Below are 22,674 nucleotides of genomic sequence, written 5' to 3'. Positions count from 1 at the left end.
TTCCATTTAGTACACACGATTGTTATTAATATATTCGCGCAGCCATCTAGTGCAAGGAGTCGAGGGTTGTACTCCTGTACAACTTATACAATGGCTGTACATTCCTTTGTGAACTACACTCACGGAAATTTCGGATACTCTGGGTATTCAGGGTCACAAGAAAGGTTTGTTGTTCAGTTTCATGAGTTCGTAAATAAGTGCAAAAATTTCACGTCAGAGTACAATGAGAGCTACACATGGTCTTTTAGAACTATATTGATAGTTTTTACAGCACTTAAAATGACTGTCAAGGCCTGTACCCTGTAGTTTACAAGTTACTAGCAAGTTGCACTTTTACCACAACACAAACAACTTGGAAAATGTCCAAATTTTGTTATAACTGACATCATGCAACTGATAAATATAAGCCCATTTTCACAACTCAATTTTACAGGTATCATCTATGGGAGAAATGTCTCTAAATACTTGTGAAAAGACAAGACCTGTACTGCCCTTTTTATTATGTCATCTGGATTGAAAAACATTTTTGTATACACATGAATTACATACCTTTTGTGCAATCTGACCATTGTGTTTTCGTTTATTAATATTTCTATTCATCATCAATGGCAGATTTTCACTTTTGCTATTGGAGTTTGGTGAAGTTTACTTTGAGGATTTCACGGTGGTATTTTATCCCCTTGTGACTCCAGAAGGAATTGAAGAGAAGTGTGTACATTGTGTAAATGATTGTACTGTATCTGTATTAATGTTTGTATGTATTATTAGTCTGCTTGCTACAAAATGGTAATGCTATGAATATTTGTTCCAAAGTTTATACATGGTGGAACTATGCGTGGGTAGAGAAGATATTTGATGCTGTTTGGAATCCATGTGTAAGAATGTTTATAATCTCTTTTCTTTTTCCAACTTGCCGAAAAAGAAGAAAAATGCATATCACGATTGATGCATAAGTCACAATGCATGCATGGTCATTAAATTTATTAGCATTCAAATCATGAACAATGAACAATAGTAAAATATGATAACAGTTTCAGATTGGTTATAATAGTGATCAATCTATTATGGGTAGCTACATGTAGGAAATGACACAACTCCTTTATAATATAAGGCATTGCTTCTGTTATGAGTATATATTCACACATACAGCTAGGCTAGTGCTTTACACATGGATGGCATGCATATGTAATTATCATTAGTGGAAAACCTTTTCATCCCACAAGTGGAACTTCAACCAATATATAGTGGACCATTTATGAAGCATGACGTAACTATTTTAATTCTGAATTGAAACTACAGTAGGACACACTTTTATTGGTGCATCCATGCATGTATGCTCAAACGCAACGTCGTCTTGCAAGAGTGCGAACAATTAAAAAACTTGCTAATTAAAAGGCGTGACACCCGTTTTGATTTTGAGTATTTGTTTCATTTGGGGTGAATACTCGCGAGCGAAATGGATGCCACGCCCTTTGATTGGCAAGTCTTAATCACTTGCACTCTCATGAGATGATGTTACGTTTGAGTGGTACCATATTTCCCATCTCATATGATCCTGTTTACAGTATATTATTTTGTAAGTTGTGATCATTTACACTACATGTAAGTATGTGTAATGTTTTAGGAAACAACGTGGTAGATTGAAGGTGTGTTCTCATTCAGTGTTGTTTGAGCCATTGGACATCTCGGAGCCAGTTTTGAAGATCTGCTACAAGCATTGTGATGCAATTAAGGAATGGAGTGATCCTAGCCTCTTAAAGTAAGTTGTTACTTTTACAGTGTAGTGCAGTATTACTAAATAGTAGGGATCATACGTGGAATAATTTCATGCACTGATCAATATACATTTGATAGTTCTGTTGTATGGTTGTTGTGTATACAAGCTATATGGTTTATGTTTTCACAGATCAGATAATTGTTTTCAATTGCTAGTTTCTCAGTTTGCTGAAATCTTTGAGGGTGGATTTATTGCACCATTCAACTTTGTGAAAGTATGCTGTTAAGAGTTATGCAAATTATCAATATGCTATCACTGTTAACTGCATGTATGGCGTGCGCATATGTGACCGTCTCAGCAAAATCCCACCTAATTTGGACGATTTCCTTAGCATTATACACTGTCCAAAGAATGGGTTACCAAAATTTCTACTTATTTGCTAGATAGTAGGAAGAATAAAGAAATTGATTTGTATGGCAGATAATAAACTACATTCACAGCCATAACTTTTGTTTGCATTGATCTACTAAGTTTGGATTTGTAAGAAAAGTATACTAGGCAGGGTTTTAGCTGAGACGGTCACATACTGATAGGAAGTGATTAAGGGATGTACGCGCACTATATATATGTATTTAACTATTTGATGTGTGCACCATATGGTGTTCCTTTGTACAGTATAAAAGCTAAAACATTTATCCTTTTGCATACATGTATGATCTTTCAGTAAGGCATTTAATTGATATTGGGTTGAGTGATCCTTATAGTGTTTGATCATACTCCATCTGTCTGTATGTCTGACTGACTGACTGACTGGACTGACTGACTGACTGACTGACTGGACTGACTGACTGACTGACTGACCATAGATAATATAGTACAAGTGGGGATTCACAATGGTGACGTCACTGCAGACAATCCTTGTTACGGGTAGGGACTTTGAGTGGCCATATCTCACTAACTCTACTTTGTTGTTTCTTGAGTTTACCTTGATAGTTTTCTTATTTCCTAATCACTATTAGATTAAGTGAGTGTTAGGTTTCCAGCCAGTTTGTCTCTGAACTTCTTCGCTATGATTGTTCAGGCGTGGCACCAATAACTTTTGTGGTATCAGGTGAACGTAAACAGACTTATAGTGGACCTAAACTCCTTGCAATAGCCTTTAAAGGGTTGAAGGATGTTTTTTCCAAGGTGTTTTTGTTTTTTGGTGCAAAAAAATACGTGGGCCATTCATGTTATGAGCCCTGTATTATGGGTCATGGCATCAAGTTTCAAATACTCTAATAGAACATACACTTGCCCTAATGGAACACACAACAAATACAATATACTCTAATTGAACAGTCATTTTACATTTTGATCATCAAGGTGTTCATATGACTAAAATCTGTGCATGTGTACAGTAGTTGTGTACAGTATGTGTATTGTTAAGTGGAGGTATACGTACAACATGCTTCTGTTAAAGTTTTACCCTGTACTTTGTAATAGAAAAAGAAAAGGTTTTTGTTTTCATTAACTTATGGTGAAGTTGAGGTAGCTCTTTCAAAGATTTTGCAGGTAGTTATCTGTTTAATATTACATGCACAATTTTTACATACTCATGTATTGCTTCATATGATCAATTACACAGTGTGTATAACATATGTATTGGCACTAGTCATTTCCCAGTGTGATTTTTATACTTGAATATATTTTATATATGACTGACTCACTATTATGTAAACATTAGCTTTTAAAACTAATTGTCACATGTCATCATTGAATATTACAGTGAATTTTCCATGGTTTAAAAACCAGTTCAGTTTTCTAATGAGTGTTTTTATGTTATCACAGATATCAATATGAAGTTAATCATGCATCATCTATATATGCTTGATTGTGTAATCATTCATTATAGTAATCATGACATACTATAAGACCTCCCTCCTCTAAATTACTCTAATAGACAATACAGCCCCTTATGAAAATTTGCACACATGCACATGCAAACACATACATATTTGCATGCAAATGCATGTAATCAAATGCATGTGTGTGCATGTTAGTATTTAACCCGATTGCACACGTGAATTTCCATAGTTGTTGCATGTAAACACTTGCATGTGTGCCATTGCATGTGTACAACTTGTGAGCAGTTTAGCAGCTGAGCGACTGCATGCATGCAGCTTGCAAATGCTGGCTATTTATTTCATATTTGTATTAATTTTCTTTTAAATTTGTAGTTCACATCTACAAGAAATGCAAAACTACAAGTCAGTTACAAGCCACAAACTGTCTGTTTGGCCTAATTTTTTCACAAAGATGATCTTTAGTTGAGCTTTATCCAAAAGCAATGTAGAAATTGATACAGGTCCAAATACTCTCCTCTGCTTTCAATTGTACATTTCTATAGTCTTTAAATCAAAGGTTAAAAATCACTTTGTTACAGAGAACAAAGAAGCCATAATGGACAGTAGCAGTAGAATTTTATTCATGTTTAGAAATGTTTCTCCATCTGTGATGCACAACTTTCAAGAAGACTCTCAGCAACTCAAGATGCCAACCTCAGCTATACTTGTAATGTCATGTACTGCTACAACAAGTTTTCTTGGTGAACACTACATCCCACTAATAAAAACTACTTCTTGTTTTCTTGTACAGGTTGTCAATAGTAGCAAACAGTTTGGGTGCAATTTTTTAACATTTGTTTGTTTTCATCTGATTAGCTATTTCATACAGTATACTCCATATAGCAGAAAGAGAGAGGACTGCATGTATGTAATTTGTGAGCAAACCAATCCCCTAATAATTATGAAAGTAAACTGCAAGTATACAGTATGCAAGAGCACAATGCATTGCTATTGTACACCCTGTATGAGAACAAACACACACGTACATTATACAAGCAAAAGGATAGCATGAATATGCTATCCTATTCTGTATGAAAGCAAATTGCTTATGTGCAATATGATAGCAAAAGAATTCATTAGTTTTTTTGTTATTGAACTGTATGCATGCAGAGAATATGCAAAGTTGTGCTATTGTTTTGCAACCATCTTAAGAGCACTGCATGCGTATAGTTGCAAACTGCATACAAGTTGCACACAAAATTTTCATAAGGGGCTGTACATCTAGTAATAATTAAATGTTCCAATTAAATTTCATGTACGGCAGGCAGGGTTCTGCCCAGGATATGATAAGCTGAATAATGTATGTCTAATATGCTGGGTGTTGTATTAGAGCATATTGCATTTGTATTATTATTAGAGCTTTATGTACTGGTCGGATTAAGGAGGTACTGGTCGGATTTTAGAGGTACTAGTCTCTTTGAACCACTGCCGACCAGTGTGGGCAGAACCCTGATCCAGGTCTTTTGGAATTCAAAATTACATATATGTAGACTAATTTTGCCACTCATCAATAGATACTAAATTTATGTTTTGTGTATGTTGTCCTCAGCTCTATAGAGCATCAACTCTTGATGGAGCAGAAAGGAGTCAGTTGGTAAGCATGTAAATCGTGACAACTGCATGTTCATACTGTACAGTACTACAGGGTACAATGCAAGGGTGGAGGTGACACCTTTTTTTTTTAAGGGGGACTGGGGTGACAGTGGGGTCTAGCTTGGTGATGCTATGGCCTAGCTGTGAGTCAAAGACCAAAAAAAAAAAATCTGCTGGCAATAGTTGCCCTCCACCAACTGTATCTCCTCAATTATAACTACATACGTAACTAGCTACACTGCTCCTCTAAGACTACTGTAACTGCTCTATTAGAGTATCTTGATCTTGACTGCTCTATTAGAGTATCTCAAAATATTGATACTACAGGGGGTGTATTCGGCTAGGCTCTCCATCACAGCTATAGATAATTTTAGGGGGACTAAGCCCCCCCCCCCCCCCCCCCCCCCCATAATTTTTTCACAGCTACAGCCCTCCTTTTTTCCCTCCCTTCTCCGCCACCCCTGGTACAATGTACTGTACATTATGTGTTATACCTCTTTGTGTTATGATCAAACATATTCTGTGTCATGCATACTTACAGTAGGTGAGCCCACTGTAGAAATTAATTTTTGTAAGTATATTCAGGAGCCCATAAACATGTTCCTGGTATACATACAGGGTGTACTGTGTAGTCACACTGGAGGATAGTCTGTTTGAATTCAACTACGTATGTACAAGCATCTACAGTAACTTCTGCATTCCCTTACAAGTAAAGGTTATATACTGTTGGCCAGCTATATTCCAGGCCCAAAGACTTCCCTTGGTACCATAGGCCTATGAATTAGCCTTGTACTTTTAAAAGGTGTTGTAGCAAGCCATACAAGTACTGAAGCTGCACCAATGTGACAAGCATTTATAACATGGAATTACACAGAGATTGTGGTTGGGTAGTGAACAACAGTTCCCACTTTCTTACAACCTGCTACAATGACTTGGTGGGAATCATTGATATTTAAGTCAAGTAGAAAGCCTGAATGCTCGTGACAGCTTTACTAGTTTGTACCAGCTGCGACCCTGGCTGAAGCAGCCTTTTGCAATTCCCATAGGACAAATCATTATAGAGCGAATCTTTTCAGCTACCAAATAAAGATGTGAACTGTAGGTGAGATAAGTTTTCAAGTAAAACAGTTCTGTTACCATATTGTTACTATAATTACTGTTACCATGTGTGCTATTTTACAAAAGAAGGTTTTAGCAGTGTTAAGGTTACAGTATAGTCACAGGCAGTCATTCAAATTTTTGAATGCCTATCGATACTTTTTTGAGAAGGCCATAAAAACAGTCTACTGAGTCTAGCAGCATGAAAGGTTTAAAGTGAACACAAATCCCTCATATTTATGTTTTTATGTCACTACAGTGTAGTTTGAGGCAGGTGGAACACTACAAGTTGTTGTAGCAAAACAGGTAAGCCAGCCAGTAATCTATTAGTCTGGTTTTTGGCAGCGCATTTTTGAAAAACATCACTCTATCGTGGACCACACACCCAGGAACAGTTGTTGTTCTGCAGTATATACAAACAAGTACAAATAGTTGTATTACTTCCACAACACAGTTGGTTATCCCCTGCTTGTTTTTAGAGCAGGTTCTGTAATTTGTTTTGCCCACACATTAAAAATATACCATTACCTTCACAGTGCTTGTATCAATGCTAGCAGTAGGTAAATTAACGAACTACACTGAGGTTTTAGTGTAGTTTTTTTCGTTCATTTGTTCGTGAATAATGTCTTTTGTCCAAGTTTTATGTCTTGTGGTGAATGTGTGATTTCTAAAATATTTCTGTGGCTATAGAAAGCAAGAAAACGAAAAAGTTTGAGTCCAGTTGTCCAGTCCGGTAAATGAATACACCCCCTGCAATAAAATGAAACACATCATGAACATGTAAAATTAGCAATTGTATGGCTTGGAATATTGTCCCTTTAAGTCACTGAGTTGTATGTGTATTTTTGTTATAGATGCAGCACATTGTTCAAGCTCAACATGCATCTGTTTCCTTCAATACTAGTTGGTATGTGTGTATTGGGTAGTATGTGTTTGTACACCACTTAGTCAATAAGTTTTTTTTGACATGAGAAGATCAGGATGCTCTAATAGTAATAGTACTGTTACAAAATAAAGTAGTTACTTACATTGTCTATTACATATGATAATTATTATGATGTGCTGTTTATGTTGGCACTGATAAGTGAGCAATATCAAAATATGTAATTCCTATAAAGTTTATTCATAAGAGTATTTCAATGCAATACCTCCTGTACAAGATCAGATGGACTGAAGGTCCATGTTAAAACAAATGTGAAGAAATATAATTTTGCAGTAAGAGTGATAAATGATTGGAATTCTATATTACATCTGACATAGTTATGGCCACTAATACCAAGAGTTCATAATATGTATACTGAGGAGAGTATCCTACTCTCATATACCCCTGTAGAAGGGCGTATCGTGAAGTTATGATGTAACACTTCTGGGTTCGCCCGTTTTTCTTTGTATAATTAATGATGTCATTAGTTGAACATGGTATCGATTGAACGCGTGCCTAACAATGTCGCCAGCAACCAAATTAACTCCAGCTCTAAGCATTTCTCACCGAACTACAATCATTCCTTCATGGGTTAATACTAGAGGTGGACCGATACCAGTATCGGTATCGATGCCGATACCAGTGGTATCGGTATCGGATCGGTATCGGTAATACAAGGTACAGATACCACAGTAGACACTCACCACTTTTATTAAACCATCTCTAGCTAAGTTTCCAGTAGCTAATAACTTTTTTGAGCTAATCAGTAACTAAGTTGAGCTAACAAAGTAGCGAAACAAAGCCTTTGTTACCCTTTTCCAAATATTGCTGCAACTGCTCCATGTGCATTCTAATATATTAGAGCACGTGAATCCTTTGTAATTAAATGGTAATGCAGTTGTTCCTCAACAAATGAGTTTATGACTACTTGGCTTGCTTTTTCATGAAAAGGTTTGGTTGAAAAGCTGTAACAAACATTGTACAATTATCGGCCGCCCACGCAATTAATTGCCTTATCAATAAGCTTACAAGAAAACTACCTCAAGTCAAGAAATTAGTAATCCACAGTGATGTTTTATCATGTTTAGCTGTTATACAATGAATATTTTAAACTTGATTGAACTGAGATCAATCAATTACTGTGATATTTTAATAGTTAGCTATGTATCACAACAATGAAATTTCTATAATAAACTTGTCTAGGCTTCAATGTATAGTATCGGTATCGGTATCGGCAAATAATTTCAGTACAAATACTGGTATCGGAAATATCGGTAAAAAGTGGTATCGGTCCATCTCTAGAACTTAATACCGCTTCGTAGGCGTTTCTTACTTGGCCATTCGCGAATACGGCTATCCTGAGCGTCGCGAGTGTGAAGTGGTGCTAATGATTATTGCACTTTTACGGCTGCTCGTACGTCACAAACCACAACATCTTGTCGTTACGTCATAACTTCACGATACGCCCTTCTACAGGGGTATATGAGAGTAGGATACTCTCCTCAGTATATATATTATGAACTCTTGCTAATACCAATTACATTGTACTTTGCAAGATTGATGTACTTTGGACAAATCATATATTGTAATGTGTGGTATTATAAACTTTGCTTTTTAATAATTATACAACGTACTAAAGAAAAGAAATGTGGTAAAAATATTATGTCATAAATAAATAATTGTTTGGGAAACTACAAGGCATAGTACAGTGCACTAACTAGTCTGGCGCCGCCTATCCTATTTAGGTGCTTATAAACGCACCAAAAAATAGGGTCTGGTCTGTCTAGAATCAAGGACTTGTGCCACCGTTACCGAAAACTGGTGCGTCCAATCAAATTGCAGTATTGCCAATTAAATGCATTGTGGCCGCACAATGTGAGTAAATACTGGGACGAAAGTCATGAAACAAAAGTTGCGTGAGTTCTATTTGTGTCAGGGTGAATAAACCAGGGATGATTTTCCATTTAACATTTGTGTGTAATAAACGCAGTGCTCCCGATAAGAATTCTTAAGTGCCAGGACAAAACGTCCTGACAAATCCAAACTTGTCCGGACAATTTTATGCCTTGTAAGGACACAAGTGACCTATAATACTGCCTGTAGTAAGCATTCTCTGATGTAAGGCACTCTGGCTGCAGGCATTCCCTTTGTTGTGCTGAGGATAGACATTCTTTTTATGTGCTGAGACACTGTTACAAGTGATTTTGTGAGGTTTCTGTACAGCAGAGAGGTTGGTGTTGGTACATTAGTGGTCACTCTCTTGGGTGGCTTGAATGTTTAATCTCCTAGCAACCAAGAGACAATTAGTAGTAAAGTAACCAAATATGCAAAACCTGGGCTTTTTGGGCTCCTTTGATAGGACATTATGTCCTGCCAAATACAATTATGGTCAGACATTGGCTAATTTGTCCAGAAATTGTCCATTGTCTGACTGTTATTGGGAGCGCTGTAAACGCCTTCCCTCAGCAAGTAGCAATATCACCTCCACAGCCTAAATATCAACTACCCATAGAAAGTAACTGGTTGAAATCCCTAAAGCATAATTGTTGTGATTGAATTCTTTGCTATGCGTGATCTCTTAATACATGTATATTTGTTAACGCGAGTTGCAGTGTAATAACGCATTCCTAAGCACAAGTCCTACTCTAATAGAGCAGTCATTTACCCTAATATAGGTCAGTTTCAAACCCTTGATTCTGTTGTAGCAGTCACATCTACAGTTACCTAGCTTAGAAAGTTAATTAGGGCTGAGCGATACTACCGTTTTAGTGATATATCGTGATATTTTGAAAGTATCAATATCACGATATTTTGTTATAACTATCGTGATACCATGCCTGTACATTACTGTCATTAAAAATCCCTTTGTTATGCAGTACTTGGCTAAGAATCCTTGTAAATGATAAAGTCCACCCATCTGGTTTCCCCTGCAGAGAGGTGTTAATATCATAACAACCAAAGCATGTGTTACAATAACTGTTACTGTAAACAAGGATGACAGTGGCTAGTTTGCTATCACCTATACGGACTTCCTGCAGGAATGCTGAGCAATACACTATGTGGCACCAGCTATGATTGACTTATTTGTAAGTATCGTGAACTACATGTATTCAGTATCGTGAATAGTGGCTTTAGTATTGATCATGATACTAAAATGGCAGTATCGCTCAGCCCTAATGTTAATCTATGTACGTGTAACGCAATTATATGACTGGTATTTACTGTATATTGTACCACTGGGAGCAGTTACTGTTTGTAATGTTCTTCTGACCACAGACGTCAGTGTGCTAGCTACATACTACATTGTTTGTTAGGTTGTCTGATTGGTACATGTACTTAGTTGTATGTGACCCAGTCCTAGTAAATAAATTTAAAAATTTAAAAACACTATAACTATACCTACAACAGTAGTGTGTTACAGCAGTACTTTAGAGTTACAATACTACTCTGTATCCTAGAAATTTCCTTTTGATATTCCAGCTAAATTTTAGCAGACAAAATTTGCACTGGTGCAATTTACATGTGCTGTTTGAACAACGCACAACAAATTAATGCTGCAGTGTTTTAATGGGTTGTTAGGAATTGTAACAACTTATTGTATTATTTGCAAGGACAATAATGCTTACGTAGGTTGAATAGTTACTGTAATCCGTCACACTATCAGTACTTTAGAGGTATTCACTTTCATAATTCTTCAGTATTGATTCTGCTCCAATTTGCTGTACAGGTGTATATCTGTAGCATATAATATCTGTTTATAGGTTGGAAGATTTACATGAAAAAATACTTGTTGAAATCACAGGTTTGTTACATTATTTGTTAGTGATATTAGTAAAAGGAGCACTGCATAATGTTAGTAATGTGTAGTGTTTTTTTTCAACTACATGTACTTTGGTATGTGGTATGCGCATACAGTATCAAACGGTATGGTGGTACTTTTTAGTTGAAGTATACAGCAATTGTTGAACTATAGTTGTAATTGACTTGCTATTAATTCAGCATGTCAGTGCCTTGATTAGAAACGTTTTGTGCTCAGAATGGTTTTAGAGCATGAAATGCACAATATGCAGTTAAATGGTGAAATACACTTAGCACCCCATTCACACTATCCCGGGTTAGCCAGAGTGTTTTCAACTCAGGTTATTGAACTAAGGTTGGCACTTGTTCACACTACTGCATCTGACACGAGCTCGATAGTGCGAGCGCCGAATAATGATTAGCTAAGACAAGCGCACGAGCTTTTGATTATTTAGGCGCTTAATAAAAAGACACTAGAATTGTAGCTAGGAAGCGTAGAACCAGCTGAAATAAGCCGTACAATGTTAGAGACACCATGTTTAAGCTAGCGGATGCTCAGATTATTAACGCATCATTCGAGTGTAATTGTCACAAAGTCTACTAGAACTACGGTACATTGTAGCCATTTTGAACAGTTTTAGAACATAGAATATACTTGCTGTGTGGCCAACAGGAGGTTATATTGTTAACCTGAGTTGGCCAGCTTGAAATACGTTCACACTGTACGCTATCCCGAGCCAACTCGGGGCCAGCCCGTGCCAGCCCACCTCTCCTTGTCGTGCCATGCAACTGATGTTGTGGTGGCATAAGCCATCATAACAGTTCAAACAAAACCAGTGTAAAAGTGGGGATTGAAATCAAGTATTGAAATCTCATAGTTGGCTAAATTCATCAGTTGGATAAACAAAACAGACCTACTGTACAGGAAAACAAATGCTCAAAACAATGGTGATTTAGGCATACAAATAGTAAGGAGTCAAGCAAACATTTGAATATTCGTAACATTTGTCCCAGCCCTATACCTACATGTATGTGTGAATTTCAGTTTTATGTAGTATATGCTTAATTACATTTGGGTAGAACTACAGGGTGTAATTCGGTTATTGATGTTTTAGGAGAGAGAATTGCACCATTAGTGTGTAATCCTGGTAGGATCATGCTCACTTCATCAAGACTGTATTTTCAGCCATACAACAATGTCGAACCAGTTAGTATGTGTGTGCATGTTTGTGATGTTGGAGTTGAATTACAACGGTAGTACTACGTATTTAATGTATTCATGTACAATATGTCTCCTAACACTATACTGTGTTGATAATGCAGTAAAGTACTGTATAGCTATGGCAAGTATACAAATATACAAATATACTGTATGTGTATATTTTATAGGAGCCTGTGATTAAAATTAGATTATCTGATATGACACAATTGTCAAAACGAAGATACTTATTAAAACATGTGGTATGTACAATACTGTGTGTTGTACATATCCATAGATTAATATTTACTATTTTTATATGGTGTATGGTACGTATGTATATCTTGTATGTACCACTTTGTTTTATTGTGTGCATTAACTGCTTGTATTCTGTTACTTAATAGGGAGTTGAAATTTTTACCAAGTCAGGCAGTCATATATTTTTAGCCTTTCACTCAGAACTCGCAAGGGATTCTCTTATTGAGTTAATCTTGATTCAACCAGGTACTCTTACCGTACAGTGTATGCATTAGATGTGTATTGTAAAATGTAATACTGAGGGATCTTTATTATTTGAACAGCTATATGCCAGTTCAATTACAGTATAAAGTGTTCATATGTTCAGGAAACTGTCTTTCAATCTGTCTATCATGTTTTCTCATGGACATGCCTCCTTTCAAGTCAAAGGGATATACTATCTCTGGTAGCCTACAAGTCATGCAACGCTGTTTTTCAGTCATTAAAAACCCAAAGGGAAGGTGGTTTATAATGTCTGTAGTGAGTACACCTGTACAGTACATGTATTTCAGACTACTGAAATGAAACCACCTCAGAGCAAAGTTTACCTGTGTAAAAATTAATATAGCTTGCAATTCTTACATACTGTCACAGAATTTTTTTTACAATTTTTTAATTCAGTTTGGTATTGAGTGAAAAATGCTTACATGGCAGAGTATCTTGATCATAAGATTTTAAAGTGGTTGGGGCTCTTGCCTCCCTATGCCTATGCTTCTGTTTAATACTTACTCTAACAGAACACATATCAGTTAACAAAATATTGAAAACAGTCACTTTTATGCTGACATGCAATTGTTTAAAAATATTTGGGCTGTTTTTTTTCAATAGGCTATTATACAGTCATGGTTACATGTATTTATTGGCTAAATGTTCTCAGTACAGTAATAATAGGGCTGTACCAAGAGTTCATAATATAATACATAAATATCAAGACACACGGTAGTGTGTCGTGCGGCCCAAGAAGCCGGCGCATAACACCCGTGAGTATATTGACAGGAAGAAAGAAAACGCAATTTTCGCACCTCCGTAGCTCTGTGCTTCCTTGATGAAACAAGACGATTTTTGCTGTGGACATGCCCCCCAACTGCAGCACTCCACATTCCAAATTTGAGCGAAATCGCTTCGCGCGTTCCCGAGATATGCGACTTCAAAAATTGGCTCAGTTTCTTCGTTTTTTTTTCTTCTTATTTTTCTTTTTCTTGTCGCACACTTACAAAAATTGCTATAAAACTCGAACGCCATATCCGATTGCCTTGAAATTTGGCACACGGAAGGGGGATATAAGGGCGCATCTTGGTACCAACTTTGGCTGGAATACGATAAACAGGCAAAGAGTTATGAGCGATTATTCACAAAAAATAACACCAATATGTTGTCACGCCTACAGGGTAAACCGCGTATGGGAAGAAGCTGAAAATCGGTGGGTGAATAGGTTAACTATTGAACCTCAAACCTTTTGTGGTTTGAAAGAAATCGAGCTAAAAAACAGGAAGATACAACAAAAAAACCAACAGTGTGTAACAATTATGCAATCGAGATTAGCTAATAAAAAAAAACGACTGCTTGCCACGCCTACCAGATAACCCGCTTGGGGTAATGCTTTGAAAATCGCTGTACAGATGGAGTAATCATCTTAGAAAGGCTCATCAATGGTGTAGAAGAATCAGACTTAAAGCCACGGAGTTATAACACGAAATCCAACTTGGTGCAGCAAGTGCAAGATCGAGATACTCTAATAGAGCAGTCATCCTAATAGAGCAGTCACCCTGAAGAGAATTCAAGAGATCAGCTAGAAATAAGAAACCTGTATAGAGATCAGCTACACACAAGTCACCCTGTAGAAAGATCAGCTAGAAGAAGTTACCTTGTAGGGAGTTCATGCAACTGTGGAAAGAGATAGTTCAGCTAGAAAAAATCACCTTGTAGAGTTCAGCTACAAAGAAACCACCATGTAGAGAGTTCAGCTACAAACAAATCGCCCTGTGCAGAGATCAATAGAAGAAGTTACCTTGCAGAGAGTTCAGCTACAAAGAAACCATCATGTAGAGAGTTCAGCTACAAACAAATCTCCCTGTAGAAAGATCAGCTAGAAGAGGTCACCTTGTAGAGAGTTCAGTTACAAAGAAACCACCATGTAGAGAGCTCAGCTACAAACTAGTGACCTTGTAGAGACATCAGCTAGAAGAAGTTACTTTGTAGAGAGTTCAGCTACAAAGAAACCATTCTTTAAAGAGCTCAGCTGCAAACAAATCACCTGTACAGAATTCAGTTACAAATAAATCACCCTGTAGAAAGATGAGCTAGAAAAAGTTACTTTGTAGAGAGTTCAGTTACAAAGAAACCACCATGTAGAGAATTCAGCTACAAACTAGTGACCCTGTAAAGACATCAGCTAGAAGAAGTTACCTTGAGAGAGTTCAGCTACAAAGAAACCATCATTTAGAGAGTTCAGTTTCAAACAAATCACCTGTAGAGAGTTCAGCTACAAACAAATCTCCCTGTAGAGAGATCAGCTAGAAGAAGTTAACTTGTAGAGAGTTCAGCTACAAAGAAACCATCATTTAGAAAGTTCAGTTTCAAACAAATTACCTGTAGAGAGTTCAGCTACAAACAAATCTCCCTGTAGAGAGATCAGCTAGAATAAGTTACCTTGTAGAGAGTTCAGCTACAAACAAATCACCCTGTAGAAAGATCAGCTAGAAGAAGTCACCTTGTAGAAAGTTCAGTTACAAAGGAACCACCATGTAGAGAGTTCAGCTACAAACTAGTCACCTTGTAGAGACATCAGCTAGAAAAGTTACCTTGTAGAGAGTTCAGCTACAAAGAAACCATTCTGTTTAGAGCTCAGCTGCAAACAAATCACCTGTACAGAATTCAGCTACAAACAAATCACCCTGTAGAGAGATCAGCTAGAAGAAATTACCTTGTACATAGTTCAGCTACAAAGAAACCACCAAGTAGAGAGTTCAGCTGAAAAGAAATCACCCTGTAGAAAATTCAGCCACAAACAAATTGCCCTGTAGAAAGATCAGTTAGAAGAAGTTACCTTTTAGAGAGTTCAGCTACAAAGAAACCATTCTGTAAAGAGCTCAGCTGCAAACAAATCACCTGTACAGAATTCAGCTACAAACAAATCACCCTGTAGAGAGATCAGCTAGAAGAAGTTACCTTGTAGATCGTTCAGCTACAAACAAATCACACTGTAGAGAGATCAGCTAGAAGAAGTTACCTTGTAGAGAGTTCAGCTACAAACAAATCACCCTGTAGAGAGATCAGCTAGAAGAAATTACTTTGTAGAGAGTTCAGCTACAAAGAAACCACCATGTAGAGAGTTCAGCAGCAAAGAAACCACCCTGTATAAAATTCTGCCACAAACAAATTGCCCTGTAGAAAGATCAGTTAGAAGAAGTTACCTTGTAGATAGTTCAGCTACAAACAGATCTCCCTGTAGAGAGATCAGCTAGAAGAAATTACCTTGTAGAGAAGTCAGCTACAAAGAAACCATTCTGTAAAGAGCTCAGCTGCAAACAAATCACCTGTACAGAATTCAGCTACAAACAAAATCACCCTGTAGAGAGATCAGCTAGAAGAAGTTACCTTGTAGAGAGTTCAGCTACAAAGAAACCACCATGTAGAGAGTTCAGCTGCAAAGAAATCACCCTGTATAAAATTCTGCCACGAAGAAATTGCCCTGTAGAAAGATCAGTTAGAAGAAGTTACCTTATAGAGAGTTCAGCTACAAAGAAACAAATCACCTGTACAGAATTCAGCTACAAACAAATCACCCTGTAGAGAGATCAGCTAGAAGAAATTACTTTGTAGAGAGTTCAGCTACAAAGAAACCACCATGTAGAGAGTTCAGCTGCAAAGAAATCACCCTGTAGAAAAAGCAGCCACAAACAAATTGCCCTGTAGAAAGATCAGTTAGAAGAAGATACCTTTTAGAGAGTTCAGCTACAAAGAAACCACCCTGCAGAGAGATCAGCTAGAAGAAGTTACCTTGTAGATCGTTCAGCTACAAACAAATCACCCTGTAGAGAGATCAGCTAGAAGAAGTTACCTTGTAGATCGTTCAGCTACAAACAAATCACCCTGTAGAGAGATCAGCCAGAAGAAGTTATATACCTTGTAGAGAGTTCAGCTACAAAGAAACCACCATGTAGAGAGTTCAGCTGCAAAGAAATCACCCTGTATAAAATTCTGCCACAAACAAATTGCCCTGTAGAAAGATCAGTTAGAAGAAGTTACCTTTTAGAGAGTTCAGCTACAAAGAAACCATTCTGTAAAGAGCTCAGCTGCAAACAAATCACCTATAGAGAGATCAGCTAGAAGAAGTTACCTTGTAGATCGTTCAGCTACAAACAAATCACCCTGTAGAGAGATCAGCTAGAAGAAGTTATATACCTTGTAGAGAGTTCAGCTACAAAGAAACCACCATGTAGAGAGTTCAGCTGCAAAGAAATCACCCTGTATAAAATTCTGCCACAAACAAATTGCCCTGTAGAAAGATCAGTTAGAAGAAGTTACCTTTTAGAGAGTTCAGCTACAAAGAAACCATTCTGTAAAGAGCTCAGCTGCAAACAAATCACCTGTAGAGAGATCAGCTAGAAGAAGTTACCTTGTAGATAGTTCAGCTACAAACAAATCACCCTGTAGAGAGATCAGCTAGAAGAAGTTACCTTGTAGATAGTTCAGCTACAAACAAATCTCCCAGTAGAGAGATCAGCTAGAAGAAATTACCTTGTAGAGAGTTCAGCTACAAAGAAACCATCATGTAGAGAGTTCAGCTGCAAAGAAATCACCACTGTCCAAATTTCAAGGCAATAGCTCTTTCCAATCTGAAGTTATCAATTGTCAAAGTTGGCAAATTGTGTGTGGAAGGCCCCTTTTCACAAATCCAGTCACATATGTATTATATATATAATTTGTACATTTACTGATAAAATATTTAAAGTACATCTACTTCATATTTTCTTCTTCCTGTAGTAAAGAAAAAAAACATAGGTTAAAAAAGTCCCAAAGCTGGCCATAGGCCGGCTTTGGGGTATACAAATACAAAAAGAAATGAAATCTAATCCAAAACAGCCAAGCTGTAAAAAAAGTGTGCGGCCCTCAGAAAGGCTATGGTGAAAAAAGATGTGAAATCCAAGGTGGCGGCCAAGAAATGGCTGTGATGGTAGGTTAATGGTAAAAATTTTAATAACGACAATTCAGGTGAATTTTTGTGCCGCTTCACAAAATTTACCTGAATTGTCATTATTAAAATTTTTACCATTAACCTACCATCACAGCCATTTCTTGGCCGCCACCTTGGATTTCACATCTTTTTTCACCATAGCCTTTCTGAGGGCCGCACACTTTTTTTACAGCTTGGCTGTTTTGGATTAGATATATATATTATGAACTCTTGGCTGTACTGTATGCATTTATGCAAAGTGTACTGATTGCAGTGATCATGTTTTATGCTTGCAGTTAATATCTAGCTTGCAATATATTCTCAAATAATTTTAATTTTACCACCCATTGTAGATATTAAACTTGAGGACGTCCCATTGAGTGAGATGACAGAGAGGTGGCAACGTGGGGATGTTTCCAATTATGACTATCTACTATATCTTAACAAGTATGTAAATACACATTTATCAATTTAACCATACTATTATTGTTTTCTAATGTACTGTATACTGCATATACTGTACGTTATACAAGTTTGTATTGTTAAGTTAATTTTTTTTGTTAAGGTGCTATTAGCTCAACTTCTGTAGCCCGTATAAATTAGGGCTGGGACGAATATTGAAATTTGCCTTCGAATATTCGCTAATAAAATTCTCAAACATTCAAAGCTTCGGTGTTAGCTTTCAAGTTACAGGTTTTCTTGTATTTACTAGCATCCTTCTAAAATTTTATCTTTCTGATTCTATTTAATGAGTTTGTAAGCACATTTGGAAAGTACATAGCAGCAATACTGAATGACGAGATCAATCGATTGCAAATGGACGTGTCCGTTATACTGCAATCATGCATGGTTAAACACTAACTAGTGGCTAAAAGGATGTTTTCCTGATATATCTATCACTTTATAAGGTGTTTTAAGTAGGGCTGAGCGATACTGAAATTTTCACTGTCCGAACGATATCAAGACACTGTTCATGATAGACGATAGTAAAACGATAGTGATAATTCACCTATTTCCTACTAGTTGTCTTCAAAGAGAGTTGTAAGGAGGGATGTACCCATGCATGTATTTTGCATAAGATATTAAACAGCCTTTTAGACTGATTCTTGTTCCAAAAAGTTATTATTTTAAAGTATTTTGCAGATATTTCTCCGTATTTTACTTGTTAATTACTGTCCAATAGTAAATTTTCAAGCGACATACCTGTACATTTAGGCGATACCGATAGTGACACTATCCCGATATTCCAATATGCACATACTATCCCCCAGCCCTAGTTTTAAGGCTATAACTTATGGTAGCAGCGATGTTTTAAAAGTGGGTGTGGTACTCTCGAAGAGATGAACAAGCAGCTGTAATAAAGACAAAAAGGTGTATTTGTACTGTAATTCTTTCTTAGACTATGAGAACTTTGAAGGATATTTTCATAATTCGAAGTTTACTTAACCTTCAAACCCACGAACCAATTGAAACTTCGTCCCAGCCCTAGTATAAATAGAATTACAAGAAGAGTCAGCAAACTTTGCCATTGTATTATTTGTCCACTGTTCAAAGTGTGAATTTTAATTTTACGTATGTGTGAAAAGGTTGATAAATGTAGTCTATCCTGTTATATTGTGCTCTCTTGTAGCCAAGGAAGTCGTACATTTAGTGATCTGACACAGTATCCAGTGTTTCCATGGGTGATCAGTGATTATACCAGTGATATCTTAGGTATAGTAGAGTCGTACAGTATGTAGTGACAACCTGTACATGTGAGTATACCACAGATCTCACCAACCCTAAAACATTTAGAGACTTAACTAAACCTATTGGAGCTCTTACAGAAAAACGATTAGCTTATTTTAAGGTGTGAATTGATTATTTGTATTGTCAAGTATAGTATCTACATTTGTGATGTATATCTTTGTGAGTGAACTGTATGTACAGTATGTGTATTGCCCATGTTCACACATGGACCAAACCTTATTTTGGGTGTGCATACATATAGTGCAGTAAGCTGTTAAAAAGTTATAAAATCTTCTTATACACTTAACAGTAGTAGCCGAATAAAAGTTCCCGTTGTGTTTGCACCTGTGTTATGCAATCCTAACGCTGCGCTTAGAGAATGCAAAGGCATCACTGGAAAAAGGAGCATATGGTGGAACAAACCTCCCTCAAACTATAACAGTACAATGTAGGCTTGCAGTAGCTGTATATAATAGCAGCCCTATCTATATGGTTTAGTTAATAGTCGAAGAGATTGTTATCAGTTAGCTCTATAATCTGCCTAATAACAAGTGCATGGTGTTTAAAATTGCCAGCAGCAGTGAAGTGAAAAAGAATTATGGCTAGCTGGCTAACCTACTGGCTAACCTACTGGCTAACCTACTGGCTAACCTACTGGCTAAATACAAAATTCTTCATTCTTACATGTAATGTACTGTATCATACAGTACAATAGTTACTGTATAGTAGGGACTACAAAGGAGTAGGCGTGGCCCACAACATAACATCACCTAAAAACCAGCCGCAATTTTTCCTGACGACGATGAGGCAGGTAAAACTAAGCCCAAACAAGCTTTCAGATCGATCTGAAACGCTTTCAACAAGTTGCTACGAAATTTTAAAAACACTTTATTTAACAGAATTTTCTACTGACTGACTGCCTGACTAACTGATTCCTTCAGACAAGCGTAACTCAATAATGGCTAAGACTGCGGGCTTGATTTTTTCTCTGTCTGACGTCACTTTGGCCCGACAGGTGCCTTTTGACATACCGCAGTACATACAATGCATTCTTCATGGACTTACCAGTGTCCTCCTTTGTGTCCCATCCATCTTTGCTGACAGCGAAAATTGTCGATTTGGCGATAGCATGTGGTAGCTTCCCTTTGTAACGGAAATCATCCGTATTTTTATTAGTGGCTGTTTTGATTGCAGAAGTGCTTTTCGAATAGTTCTTGATTCGTACTGCAGTATAACGGGTTGAACATAGCCGACAACGAAGCGTAATGGATGCTTCATTTTTCAGATGATAATTGATATAACTGGGGTGCGTGGCACCATTTATTTCTTTCGGTATGTGTGGATTGTAGAAATGCTTTTTGAACAGTTCTTGATTCGAAATGCTGTGTAACGGGTTGAACATAGCTGACAACGAAGCGTAATGGATACTTCACTTTTCAGACGATAATTAATATAGCTGGGCACATGACGCCATTTCAGATGTGGTATGCATGGGTTCACCAGTCATAATAATAATATTTACAAAAAAAATTAACAAAGAGAAAAATTTGGGAATTTTCAACTAGAGTAGGGACCATAGCACGTCGATAAAGAGTACTGAAACAAGCTGGAGTAGTGCACGATATTAAATCACAGTAAAGCAATAAGAAGTGCCTTGAGCACAGTAGGGATATAACACTTCTTATTGTTTTACTGTAATTTAATATCGTGCACTACTCCAGCTTGTTCAGTACTTTTTATCGATGTGCTATGGTCCCTACTCTAGTTGAAAAATTCCAAATTTTTCTGTGTACTTGTTATATTAACATGAAGATGCTTTTTTACATAGCTGAGTAGCGGCTCAGCACAACACTTTACAAAACAAATCTGCTGATTTCAGTAATTTGTAGTAGTCTAAACTCACTGTTTAACCCCCATGGCCTCACCCATGTGGTGACTTGGCAGCTTGGGCTTGAACTTATGCTTTCACTGGTTATCTGTTTATAACGCATGGCAGCCCTTATGGATATCCTGAGCAGTACTTGATGATTAACTCAGCAGCCTTGTAGACTTTGAAGCTCAGTCACCAGGGCACCAATCACTTATATTAAATTTTCGATAAATAGACCATACAAATAATTTCATAATGTGAGTGTGTGTGATAGTTTTCTGTCCAGCTAAACATCTATTGCTCAGTAACTTTTATAAAGATTTTCCTGGCTGGTCACCATAAATGCTCTCAACGAGTCTGTAATTTACAGATACACGAGTGATTGCTAACTGGGTATATATAGTCCGATAGATAAAACTTGTAACCCGGAAAAAAATGGTATAAAAGAAAGTTTGGTATCATTTTAAAGCTCTTTTCTCGTAGAACAACATATCCAAAGTCCCAAAAAATCCCCCTTGGGGAATTTGTTTTATATCAGTTTAAAATTTCCAGGTGTTTTCAATCAGTATATACAAAGAACAAGCAGCTGCTAACAATCGTGACTGGATCTGCAAGAACCCCACATGTCAGTACTAGTTCATTTTTTTGTATTTCCATTTTCTTTAGATAGCCAAGGAATGGTAAACTGAAGTTTCAGCTATAGAAGCCAAGCACTTTTGAAGTGACAGTGCTACAAAGTGGTAATAATAGAACTAAAATCAATTTGTACAGTGACAATAAAGAATATAAACTACAGGCACTTAATTAATGGTCATAACTTACGATTGCAGTCCTCTACCAAGATGCAACTGGCATCATCAGATTCTCCATGAACCGGTGAATCCATTGCTGGGTACGTTTTGTCTTCCAGGCCCTTCCTACAACCATCACCAGGCAAAATTGGCAATGTGAGAACAAAACTATGGTGATCCGCTTGTTCAACACAAGGCAGACTAATGCTCATACTTTTTGTCTTCTTGGGGGTACAGACATGAAACAAAGATTTACAAACTCCTATTGCTTTGGGGATCACGATGCTATCAAGGTTTTTGCTATTAGCACCTTCCTTCATTGAGAAAAAAGCGCTCAAAACATTTCAAAATATTTCACCCAATGGCATTGCGTTCATAAATAAGGGGGAAACCGCGGCTATTTTACATGATTACACATGAAACTACAAATTGTGACTATAAACTATAGCTACACGTACAGTATAACAACTATGATATGACTATAACAACGTGAGTACAATTATGGGGAAAAGGAGAAGTCATCATCCAAACCTTGTGAGCCCGATATCATAAAAATAATCCTGGCATTGTTTGTTCAGCATGAACACACTGAAAGTTTTT

The 22,674-nt window shown here is 37.0% G+C and overlaps 1 protein-coding gene across 2 annotated transcripts in view; it reads left to right on the top strand.

Annotated features, from left to right (window-relative positions):
- LOC136265014 (protein FAN-like) overlaps positions 1–22,674 on the top strand; it is a 51,169-nt gene continuing 28,495 nt past the window's right edge. For both annotated transcript variants that reach the window (XM_066059772.1, XM_066059771.1), the window contains exons 1-14: positions 1–164; positions 613–708; positions 1,625–1,759; positions 1,907–1,991; positions 3,203–3,271; positions 5,153–5,197; positions 7,149–7,201; positions 10,978–11,018; positions 12,130–12,221; positions 12,404–12,475; positions 12,617–12,716; positions 18,039–18,132; positions 19,316–19,398; positions 19,455–19,534. In XM_066059772.1, the coding sequence (XP_065915844.1) occupies positions 91–164; positions 613–708; positions 1,625–1,759; positions 1,907–1,991; positions 3,203–3,271; positions 5,153–5,197; positions 7,149–7,201; positions 10,978–11,018; positions 12,130–12,221; positions 12,404–12,475; positions 12,617–12,716; positions 18,039–18,132; positions 19,316–19,398; positions 19,455–19,534 (1,119 nt within the window). In that variant the 5' untranslated portion in view covers positions 1–90. The remainder of the gene's footprint in view (positions 165–612; positions 709–1,624; positions 1,760–1,906; positions 1,992–3,202; positions 3,272–5,152; positions 5,198–7,148; positions 7,202–10,977; positions 11,019–12,129; positions 12,222–12,403; positions 12,476–12,616; positions 12,717–18,038; positions 18,133–19,315; positions 19,399–19,454; positions 19,535–22,674) is intronic.

Source organism: Dysidea avara, chromosome 8, assembly GCF_963678975.1.
Source record: "Dysidea avara chromosome 8, odDysAvar1.4, whole genome shotgun sequence".
Lineage (NCBI taxonomy): Eukaryota > Metazoa > Porifera > Demospongiae > Dictyoceratida > Dysideidae > Dysidea > Dysidea avara.
Note: the sequence above shows the minus strand (reverse complement) of the source record. Positions and strands in the feature narration are given on the sequence as shown.